Genomic DNA, 10,207 nt, shown 5'->3' with positions numbered 1-10,207 from the left:
TCTGCTGCCGACCCACCGGTCCCGGCGGCGGCATCTCCCTTGTCACAGCCCAGGACCTGCAGGTCTCACCTCGTTACGGGGACGCTGTCAGCAAAAGCGTTCCAGGTCCTCAGGTTTACATGTAGCTGGTGAAATCTTCAGCAAAAGAATGCTGCTCTGCCCAAGCTTTCATAACAGTCAATAAATTAAAAAAAAAAAAAAAGTTTAAACCAATAAATACCAGGGAAAGAAAATATTTGCGGTTTGTCAAAACCAATGAATTCTTCCCACTGTGAAAGTAATGGGTGATGCTTCAAATCTAGGATGCTGCAGCTCCTGAGACGGCATGATTCACTGAGTTTGGACAAATTCAACAGTGATGCAAAGTAATGTCCACGCGGATGGAAACAAAAATCACATGACAAAATGGGACAAAAAGGATACCAAAGAATAAGGCATTTCAGTTCAAACTAAATCTTTATTCATATGGAAAATACTACTTTTCTTTTTGCAAATGATGCTAATAAATAAAAATACTCAGAAGGAACTTTGCTTAGAGTTAAGTGACTAGTTACAGCCACAGGAAGCTTTTAATTCCCATTAAAACCACGCCAACAATCATGCAGATTGGCTATGAGAAAGCAATATAAACTATATTTTATTTTGTGCAATCTTATCATACAATCTTAATGCTACGTTCTAAACCATTTCACATAGATTGAAATGCAATTTCAAAACAAATATTAAGGGACGTATTCTACACTTATTCCACATACGGAGCTGTGTATAGATTAAGCCCATAAATGTATAGTGTAGTTAAGCATCTAAAGAAGGTAAAAGAAAAGAAGACCCCATTCTGAAAATTCAGACAAGTTTATAAACATAAGAGGAGCTCACACCAGTGAGATCTCCAAAGACAAATACATTAATTAAAGCATAACAATAAATTATATTAAATTTAATAATGTTCATCCTTAGAATGGTTATTTCTGAGGAAATATCACTTACACACACCAAAACTTTCATCACTAGGAGTTAAACTAAGTTTACATATCTCAATTTCCCACTTGGATGCAATTTTGTTTTGTAGTAGGCTTCAGGTTTGTGAACATATTCTTTACCACACATTGAAAAACAAATTGAACAATGTTGCAGTTAAGCTGTGCATCAAACACATCATCAAGGTGAGAAACAGGCACTTGACAGTATAATGTGCAAGGCAAAACCTTTACTAGTCACAGTATAAATAGTTTCTTCAGGAGGGAAATTTAAAGTTCTCAGCATCTTTGCTGAGCAAAGATTTTGCTCAGCATCTTTGAGAGCAAAATATCGAGGGCTGCTAGCAGATCTTTTTCTGTTTTCAGGTCAGCACCAATAACCAAACTAAATACTAGCTCATGCCTTAGAGGGTATTCCATAAACTATAAAATGCAGCATACTTGACCCAAGAATACTAATTCTTTCCTATAATTAACCTCAGCGTATGTATTTGCCAAAGGCAAATACAGAGTTTACTCACAGACTAAATGATGCAATATAAATGGTAACCCTTTCTCCTCTATTAGTATTTTTTTAATATATAATGCCAATTTTACAAATACATTTGCCAGTTACAAGATCCTGTTTTGTAGCACAAAACACTGGTGTTCTTGTATATAAACTTAAGAACAAGGTCTTTTAACATACTATTAATACCAGAAAAAAAAAAAAAAAGGAAACAAACAAACAAAACAAAACAAAAAAAAGAAAAACCAACCCCAAAAAAACAAAACCAAAAAAAACCACCAGAAACAAACCCATTTTGCTACAGTTTCCCTCCAGGCACATCTCAACAGGAATCTCCAAAAAACAGCTATGCAGGAACTGCAAGCCAGAAAATTATACATGAATCGGGAGAGAAAGAGAGAGCTAAGAAAGGAGTAATGTGGCAGTAACAGAAAGAAGGAACAAGCTTAGAAGAAAATTGCATGCATCCCTTTTCATCAGCAGAAGCTTCTTGCAAAAATATGTTTACAAGACATCCATTATATAAAGGTATATGCTTTCCTGTAAAAACGTTGATTATCTCTGAAATATTAACTTGATCTTCCAACTGTACTGGCCATATTGCTAGGCAGTCAACAAGTTTTCAGTTCTGTTATACCAGTTTAACAATCAGGAGAGAAAAGGCCTACTGTTCATTTCTTATGAAACTTTTGGTTTGATTTTTTTCCATGAATGTTAAAGTAGTATTTATATAGATATAAACAAAATAGAAACCAACTTTGGATCTGACATCAGCCGCACTGCTAGTGAGAGACAATATGCTAGAAAGAGGCACTTTTAGTATTCCTATATACATTTCAAATCTCAAGTTTAACGCTTCACCTTCTTTTACCAAAAAATTAAAATATCAGTAGCTAATAAGACAAAGCTGTATAACAAAAATGTTTCAGAAGTTGTGTGCATGCACATACTTGCAATGGCTCAGTTACTCAGTTACCCTGAAAATGCCAGTGGGGGGGGGAAGAACACAGTACAAAGCAAAACAAACTCTTTGTAGAACAAGGATCAGCTATTGTAAAAATGAAAAAAAAAAAAAAAACAAACCAAACGCACCCTTCCATAAGAGGCAACTTATCCCTAGATTCAGAACTACAGATACTGAATATCAAGATCATCTTATACTCTAACTCACTGCTGCTTTCCAAATTTTCAATCATTTTTACTTTTGGCATAACATGCATCTTAAAAACTGAGCAGTTTAACTTTGTCAAACAATGTTCAATATTAAAAAAAAACTCTGGAAGACCCATTTGACCTGACTATTGGTGAATATCCTGTGAGGAAAAGAATTACATTAGAATAGTATTTTCCCATTTCATACACAGTATAGCACATTGTGACAGGTGAGCATCTTGTATGCACAAGCTGAAGCATATGCTGAGGCTGAAGATTTGGAAAACAGGCTACTAAGTATAAGCATTCTCCCTGCAAGCAACAGATCAGTATTCTTAATTAAAAAGAGACAGCATCAAAACTAAAACTTTGAGTGGCCCTCAAATACCAGGGGGGAAAAAAAAAAAAAAAAAACACAAAAAAAACAAAACAACAGACCCCAAGTTAGTGGAAGTTCCTACATAAGGCAGTCAAATTTACAACCAGTGTATACATTCACTAAGGAATTACATTTTTTTTTGGTAAAACCAACAATCCAACATACTGTAGAGTCTGAATGTGAAATATAGGCACAAAATAGATTCTCTACTTTTTTTTCAGTGTGGAAAACATAGCTATTTAACAATGTAATAAGAAAATTTACTGTCAGGTGAGCAAAAATTTGTAACAATCTGAATAAAACGAAGTACTGTATAAAGGTGCAATATTGAGCAGATTTGATTTTGGTTTAAACATACAAGTAAATCATGGAACCTTTCTCGTCTTATCTATAAAGTATTTCACCTTACCAGTATCATTCTAGTTCTTCCCAGTTGTCAGTAAGGTTACCTTTGCTTTGACGTCTAATACTAACCAGCTTTCCAGCTGATTTGATACTCCACCTGGAACTGTTTCCTGAGCTGGCCAGGTTTGTGTATTTTGTGGAGCCTTTGGTTTCATCTTCCCAGCCTGACCAGGCTGTGTAGTCACTTAAAGTAGTTGCTGCCTCACTGGTAGAGTCAGCAGCGGTAATCTGTGGTGGTTCCCATCCCTCAATCTCATCTGGTTTCCTAGACTGGACATTCTGCTTTATCACCAAACTGTCCCAAAAACCCGGCTTCTTTTCAGACTTCATCTCTTCCTTTAACTTTATATTTGTCCTAGAAAATAACAATGATGAGGTGATTATTTTCTTCATTTAACAATGCGTGTGATAGTTATTAATAAACTTTCAATTGATTTATCAGGTTTTATAGTAAGGAATGCTAGTCAGTCGTCAGCCTACAATAGCACATTCATTACTGTCAACTCCAGGAAAAACACCCTCATACACATGTAAGCCTAAACACAGAATCTTGCAGTGATAAATCAGAAGTGGACTGAGTACGGCCACTTCCTATTATAAAAGAACTCATACACTCCCCCCCTCTGCCCCATGTGAATTATACAGAACTGCCCCTGGAAACCTACGAAGTATTTTAGAACGAGTTATGACTAACAAAAACAAACAAACAAAAAAATCCCACAAACCCAGAGGTAGGATAGTAGAAGGAATATGAAAATGTTTGGTCTACCACCAGCTTTAACAATCACTGTGTTCCTCAGCTTCATATACCTTGCCAGTTAAACCTTATACACTAAAATATTTGATGTACACAGCATTAGGACCTTAAAGTTACCATCATTTTTTCCATAGAGAGCTGCACAATATTTTGAAAACATCTGGTTTGTATTTCTGGTAAGAACTCATGAAATTCCTCTCCCAAAACCAAGAAAAAGCAACCTCTGTTGTAATTTCTCTCTCAAAGAGACATTTGAATAGCTACCCATATTATTATATTTCTTATTCCATTAAGAACATTCAATCTGAATTATTTCATATTTGCAGTGTGGAATATTTAAAATACAGAATGTCAAATGCTTATGCTAAGTTTATATACAGGGTTATGAATGGAATCAAATAATGGACCACAAGGAAAGGATGAATACCAGTGGTGATACACACAACTTTCAGGGTCCAATGAGCTAAGTAGCAAGTTGAAAATGTTATCTCCTAGTAGCATACAAATTATCTCCAAGTAGCCATAAATAAAAACACCGCTGACATTTTAAAAATATTTCCATTAAAAGAGCTTTTTTCCATTAATGAAAGTTTGACACGATCATATTTCTGACACGATCAGAAGCAACTGAACCAGTATTTTAAAAATTACTTTACTGAATTTTGAATTTATGATTGTTCAGAATTTTCCTCTTAGTAAGCCAGTCATAAACTCTGAACACTTTTCTCATATTTTATGAGTAGCGTACTTGAAAAAAACGCATTTTTCTTTAGAAGTAGTGTATGAATTGTGGTATACAATTACACGAAAATTCCCCCAAACTTAAAATATAGGCAGTTTTCATAGTAATGTTAAAATAGCTTTCCACATTTGTGGTAACTCCATTTTCATACTTCTGATCTCTTCACTGGTCTACTTGTTCTTATATTCAGCATCAGTTGCAAAGGACCCTTAAAACAACCTAGCATCTTAATAACACCCATAAGATTGTACAGGGTGTATTGTACTGTACACAGTAGCTGAGAACTTTCGGGAAGTGTTATTTAACAGGCTCAAATGGAAATTGAAATGTACCTATTTATATTAGAAATTGTTTTTATATATACATATATATACACACACATACACACACCCCCTATATGCACACATATACATTTGCATACCAAAATACATATATGTCAAAGTAAACCAGAAACAAAACATACTACAGCAAATCTTATCAGAGCTAATATTTGGCTGGAACAGCTATACTGATAGTGGCACATTTTTTTCCTGTTTGTAACCAAGGTAGTTAGGCAGTACGTGTAGGTGAAGCCTACATACACCTGCAACAGCAAAACAGCCTGTCCCGGGAAGAGGTCTGTCCTGTTTGAAAAACAGCTCTAACTGCCCCAGCAGCAGAACCATTCCAGGTAAACACCTCAGCTCCAACAGGAAGATTTGAAGATCCTGTTATAGCTACTCCACTTAACCTTTTTAGGTGTAGAGAAGATTTCAAAAGAGAAAGTAAAGCATGTGAAAGAAGGAATTTGTAAACTCAACCATAATTAATCCCTAAAAGGAAAGGGGGAGGAGGGAAATGACCCTTTTATTCAGAAACCTTTAATCCAGTAAAGAATTATTATGCACCTATTCCCTTTTCTTCCAGACAGAACTAAAAAAGGTTATCAACAATATCCATCCTTTCCTAATACAGCATGCCTTATTCATTGTAAGCTTAACATACACATAATTTTGAAATGCACATAGATGTTTCTCTGCAATTTAACCGCAAGTTGAGCACTACTTCTTCTCAGCGTCTGCTTTCACTGCTATTTTCAGTTTATGTACTTTAATAGCAGAGAGACCAGCTGGCTTTACTCACCCTTTGGATTTTGGAGACTTGCATCCCGCTAGCAGTTGCTGTTCATCGTCTTTATTGAACATAGACGTCACTTCCTTCCAACCCCGGAAACTCGCACCTTGAACCTACACAGAGAAGGAAACATCCTCATCAATGTGAATGACAGACTTGCAAGTGTAAGAAACTATGAACTAAGGGTATTGTTTATTGAAATTTATGTTAAGCTCAATGTAAAGGTTAGGCGGCAAAAGACAAAAAAAAAAACTGCTTATGCAAATAGCTGCCAGACACCTGCTTGTGTGAGACAAGATAACCTGTGAGACAAGATGACTGCGTGAGATAAGATAACAGCAATTGCTTACACAAACCAGATACTTGTGCAAGCAGAAGGGGTACTGATCAAAAACAACCACGGATGTAAAAATGTATAAAAAGGAACTGTTTGAACTGATCAGTACGGCAGTTGGCGGAGCGCAGACTCCCCTGCCGTCCAGCGCTGTCTTTGCTCATATTCTACTTGCTATAATTAATAAAATTATAATTGGATTATGATCCATTGTGGTCTCAATTTATAACACAAGCCTGGAGTGTGGCTGCCAGCGCTGACTCTGGGTGGCTGACAGGCAGCAAAAGCCCCACGCCCGGGGTGCTGTGCAGCTGGGAGCGCGGCGGCTCCGTACAGCCCGCTGCGGAGGGGTGGCCGCCGTCTGGGGAAGAGCAGGTTGGGTTCCGGCAGCGAGAGCTCTTCCCTGCTGAGCACAGGGAACAAAACCTTGCCGGTTTGCAGAGGCTGGCAAGTGATGGCAGTGGGTACAGCTGAGCTCTTCGATGCTCTTCGCCGGGCAGGAGCTGCTGGCTCCGTTTTAGTGTCTCGCAGTAAGGAGGCAATCCAGGCACCTCAGGAAACAGTCCAAGGGGCTTCAGTAGACAGAAATCAAAGTCATTGCTAAACAGGCCACAGTAGACAGGACAGCCAGCTGAATTACAAAACTCTTAAGATTTAACCTGCTTTGCACTCACTGTTCCTAATTTTAACTCACCAAAACTACTTCTGGCCCTCCAAGCAAAAAAAAAAAAAAAAAGGTAAGAGCACTGGCTGACCAGTGAAATGTAACACGTGGCACTGGTGCACTACAGTCTGCTCTCTAAAGTCACTGCGACTATTAAACATGTAGCTTAAGTTATTTTTTCAACATTTTTAAAGGTTTGATACCTTCTCCCCCGAAGCAAAAAAATTGGTATTGTTTGTTTTTATTTTGATAGCATGGTTACGGACTCTAACAGAAATGCATGCGTGTGTGCTGAGCACGTAATATGGAAGTTACTGCTCTTTCTAACGGGGTCTAGTAAGAATGGCAGAGAGACAGTCTATGAGTGTTACTTGATTACATTAATAAATACAACAATAAATTATGAAGTATAATAAACAAAGCAAAATTACAGTTGTCAACGAGCTAAGGCTAATTCATCACCTATTATTATGTTTCATCCTTTTTGCAGAACTCATCAGTGCAAATTAGTACCAATTTGACGTTTAGGTTTTAACTGATTACAGTTTATAAGTGGTACGTCCACATAGGCCTTAAAACATGGGAAACATCACCTATGAATTAAGTGCAAACACAGGACAGAAAAATTCCAGTAATGCCACCTCCTCACCTTTCAGAAAAACCACAACCTCTACCATTTATGGGAGTAAACCAGCACCTTTATTATTGCACGTTCGTCACAGAGTATTTCCATCTCTTGTTTTCCCGTTTCACTATGTCCTACAACTTTACTTCTCACCCACCTTCCCTACTCACAACTGAACCACCTCAGCCACTCCAACTCAGAGACACAGCAGGTCCATTTTAAGATCAGAAGGAAGGTCTAACCTAGACTCAGTTTCACCTTGATTAGATACATACATAGATTGGGCAAAGATCTGGAGAACTCTGAAAAGGGAAGGCTGAGCAAGCCCAGAGCAATTTCCAGCTCTCGCTCACGGGCTATGGACAGATGAGGTACACAAGAGCCAGGTTCACCACAACCCAGGCCTCCACAACTGCTCTGCCCACCTCTTCCTAAACTCACGCTTAATCTTACCATAAACCACTGCATTCCTCATGGCTTCACAAGAAAAGTAATGTTTTCTATATATATTTTTTTTCTGCTATGAGAATACAGTGAGTATAGATTATAATAAGCAAACCCCATGTTTAATTTAAACACATGCATTCTCTATGATAAAAATATATAGACAGCTAACTTCAACTTTGTATCCCAGGTTAAATTAAGGTGACACGACACCAAATGACCAGTTAAAATATTTCACTTGATGTAGAAACAACTTAAATTCAGAAAAGGATAGTAAGCAATGTAGTCTCTTATTGATAAATCTATAAGAAAGGAAATAAAAGAAAAAGAAAGGGCAGAAAGTCTGGTTCACCACTCCAAGTTGCAACACTGTCTCGGGTCTGATTATCTTGGGTGGTGGGTGCACACATAGCAAAGTTTTCTGTCACCTTTTAAGTTCATCTTATCAGCTTATTAGCACAGCAGACAAAGAGAGGCAAGTACTCCACCAACTCATTTCCATGAGAGACGAGGTGGTCATGCTCCCCCCTACCACCTTTACTACTCCAGTAATTGTCCAGCCTTTACCTTATCAGTGCTTTTGGCCCAAATGTATAGTTTCCTTTGAGGCTTATCTAAGGAATTTGGCACTACAGCAGCAAGGATGTGGAGCTGTGCATCCTTTGATACACTGGGCTTCCCTGGGCAGCATTCCTTAGACGAATCACGAAGGCCACAATACTGTGGCAGACTCACTATACTCATCTCATACAAAACAAAACCAGATAAGCTGCTAAAACAGATACGGTGCTATACAAAATCCTTGTGTTTAAACTGTCAGCCTCTCCAAGCAGTCCTCAACATTTAATGCTTCTGTGGTGTAAATAATGGTCTAAACCCTCAATTTTAGTTTATAAAGACCTAATCCTATTAGCTGTTTCTGCTGCTCAGTTAAATTCTGTAACAAGTTTAACATGAGGATTTGTTACTCTGATTTGGTTTCCTCTCACTGTAAAGTACTTCATCCACAAAAAACTTCCAAAAAAAAGGAAGAACCTCCCAAGAAGCTACCTGCTGAAGAAAGCGGTCTGATTAAAGAAAGAAGGGGGGGGGGGGGGGGGGGGGGGGAGAAAGGGAAGGGGAAAACAAAAAACAAACAAACAAAAAAAGATAAAAACTCTAGAAAGCACTTAGCTTTTTGTAAGTTAAAAAAATCCTTCATCTTCTGTCGTCTTACTCAAACTCTACTATTTCTGTCCTTTTGGGGAAGGAAGCTTTGCTACCATAGGCAAACCCACAGCTAAAAGCAGCACGTAACAGTTCTTACTGACTTAATCCTTTGGGCCTTTAAACTGGAAAACCACTCAAATATACCTCAGTGATCTAGTTTACATATATGCGTGCCTTTCTTCAGTAACAATGTTTCATCAAGCCATTGCCACATAATATATCTGCAGATTTAAAAAAAAAAAAAAGACCTTGTTACAGCCTTTCAGATAGCAATTTCACAGAGAAGCATCTTAAATTATATGTGCCTTTAAAGAACAGCATTGATGAAGGACTATTTTGAAATAAACATTTATACATACACATTCAATGTAAAAAAGGATATGCCTACCCATACACCTTCTTTTAATCTAGAACATCATTCATACTTCACCAATACAACTCCAACCTTTGCTGCATTGTTTTCGATACCCAGGCAATCCTCCAGACATAAAAAAACCCCAATCAAAACAAAACAGCCCAAAATAATTTCATAATAAAATCCTGTTTATATCTAGCCACAATCTTCCCATATTTTTAACTTTAGGTATTTTTAAATTTAATTTCATTAAGCCCAATTCTGATTTACAGATACCTTTAAGAATAATGATTAGAGAAGGTCTATTCAACGTCAAGCAGTGAGCGTATGCAGGTCTCCAGCTAAAAATTTACAAACTCTGCACTCTTTCTACCTGTATGTAAATCTGTACCTATGTACACATTGTTTATGAAAATATTGAAGGAATGGCACAAGTACTCCCACAATGAATCTATGGCATTTGGCAGGTACATACAAGGGTAATAACCATGTAGCAGATTCTGATTTATTCTCCTCTCAGTTAGTTCTCAGGGGAAACGTACA

At 37.5% G+C, this 10,207-nt stretch overlaps 1 protein-coding gene across 2 annotated transcripts in view; it reads right to left on the bottom strand.

Annotated features, from left to right (window-relative positions):
* Nucleotides 1-532: 532 nt before the first annotated feature.
* The window catches only part of LOC104366885 (testis development related protein), a 28,902-nt gene continuing 19,227 nt past the window's right edge, over nucleotides 533-10,207 (bottom strand). For both annotated transcript variants that reach the window (XM_033009898.2, XM_033009899.2), the window contains 2 exons: nucleotides 6,043-6,146; nucleotides 533-3,776 (listed from right to left, as the gene is read on the bottom strand). In XM_033009898.2, coding sequence (XP_032865789.1) covers nucleotides 3,431-3,776; nucleotides 6,043-6,146 — 450 coding nt within the window. In that variant the 3' untranslated portion in view covers nucleotides 533-3,430. The remainder of the gene's footprint in view (nucleotides 3,777-6,042; nucleotides 6,147-10,207) is intronic.

Source organism: Tyto alba, unplaced genomic scaffold (genome assembly GCF_018691265.1).
Source record: "Tyto alba isolate M040663 unplaced genomic scaffold, T.alba_DEE_v4.0 Super-Scaffold_40, whole genome shotgun sequence".
Classification (NCBI taxonomy): domain Eukaryota; kingdom Metazoa; phylum Chordata; class Aves; order Strigiformes; family Tytonidae; genus Tyto; species Tyto alba.
Note: the sequence above shows the minus strand (reverse complement) of the source record. Positions and strands in the feature narration are given on the sequence as shown.